At 42.8% G+C, this 1,529-nt stretch overlaps 1 protein-coding gene across 1 annotated transcript; it reads right to left on the bottom strand.

Moving 5' to 3' along the window:
* Positions 1 to 665: 665 nt before the first annotated feature.
* LOC138081400 (interferon beta-2-like) lies at positions 666 to 1,226 on the bottom strand. The gene has a single exon (XM_068974544.1). The coding sequence runs from the start codon at positions 1,224 to 1,226 to the stop codon at positions 666 to 668; it is 561 nt and encodes a 186-aa protein (XP_068830645.1).
* Between the last annotated feature and the right edge of the window lie 303 nt (positions 1,227 to 1,529).

The following is a 1,529-nucleotide window of genomic DNA, read 5'->3' as shown; positions in this document are numbered from 1 at the left end:
GAGTGTACGAGCAACTGAGGACATTTAGAAGGTCAGAATTTTTCATTTACTTTACTAAGAATTTGATAAATAGAGTAAAATTTCCCCAAATTCTGTTGGTTTAAAGAAGACTTACTTTGTAAGACTCTCAAATATAAGGTGGTGTACAGTTTACCCCAATGGAAAAAAAAAAGAGAGGAAGAAACCCTCACATCATATAGAGGGGCCCTCCGGCATGAGCTATATGGTACATTTAAAGGAGTGAACAAGACAAGAGCACGTAGACTGTGTGGATACATGGAGAGCGTGCATATAACTCGGACATCCCACACAGCTTCCTTGTATTTTAAATTCCTCAAAGGCAGGGGCCAGAAACTCGACTACTCTGCAGGCTTGTTTTGCAATGAATGTCTCCAAGGTGCTCTGCAATTTTTAATATGTGTTGTCACAAAAATCAAGTTGACATTGAAACTGCCACATTGACTTTTGTTTCATAAATAATTTATTTCCCATATAAAAGTTTAAATAAATAAATAATGCATAAATCAATTTAAAAACAACTTAGTCTTTAACTGTCCATTGAAATCCAGTGCATTGCATCGACATTTACCTCAAGAGCCTCTGCTGCTGAAGAGTCTCACCTCAAAGTCACATTGTCCCTTCCCAGAGCCACAGGTGGGAGATGTTCAATCACGGAGGTAACCTGTTAGGCTCTTCAGGAAAGAGAAGTTCCTGAGCAATTGCACTTGCACGACTGTCCAGGCACACCTGTTGTACTCCTTGGACTTCAGGTACTGCACGAGGTTGAAGTAATATTTCTGCAGGTGAAGAACAGTCGTGTCTCCCGTAGTGGAGGTTTGCTTCTGCATTATTTCCTTCTGGATTGGCTCCAGACGATTCATCTGCCCATAGAGTTCCACAAGGAGGTGCTCAATGATGGTGTCAGACCAGCCAGTGCTGGAGAAATCTCTGGTGAGAATATTGAAGATCTGCTGGAGCATCTCATACATGACCAATACGGCATCTTCCTTCTGGAACTGCTGTGCTTGCTTCATCTCCTCAGGCATCTGGAAGTCCATCCTGAACTCGAGGCAATGTTGAGGAGTTGAAGGTAACTGCCACAGGAGTTTCTGGCACACCTCAAGGCTCCGCCCTTGTTGGAATCGAAGCAAGCTGTAGCTCCTGCAAAGAGCTGTGGTGGAGAGACACAGCAGGAGAACCATCTGGAGGAGGCACCGGTAGGTCATGGTGAAATCAGGCCCAGGGCTGCCTGTTCTGCTAGTAGGTGCTGAAGCTGAGTCTTCAAGAGTTTGCAGAGTGAATGTCCTTCCTCCTTGAGTGTGGGCTACTTATACAGGGTGGCTGTCCATTCTTTCTATCTGAGAGGAATTTCCCACTTTCAGGTCTCCCTTTCAGTTTTCTCATGTCATTTGAATTATTAGTTGCCTCTAAAACTCTTTTTCTTTAAGCTCCTTGCTATTTTAATTTATATATACCATGGGGAAAAAAGATATAGAACCTGAGAATTTCTAACGTTATTTAAAGTTTCT

This window comes from Capricornis sumatraensis, chromosome 6 (genome assembly GCF_032405125.1).
Source record: "Capricornis sumatraensis isolate serow.1 chromosome 6, serow.2, whole genome shotgun sequence".
Taxonomy (NCBI): Eukaryota; Metazoa; Chordata; class Mammalia; order Artiodactyla; family Bovidae; genus Capricornis; species Capricornis sumatraensis.
Note: the sequence above shows the minus strand (reverse complement) of the source record. Positions and strands in the feature narration are given on the sequence as shown.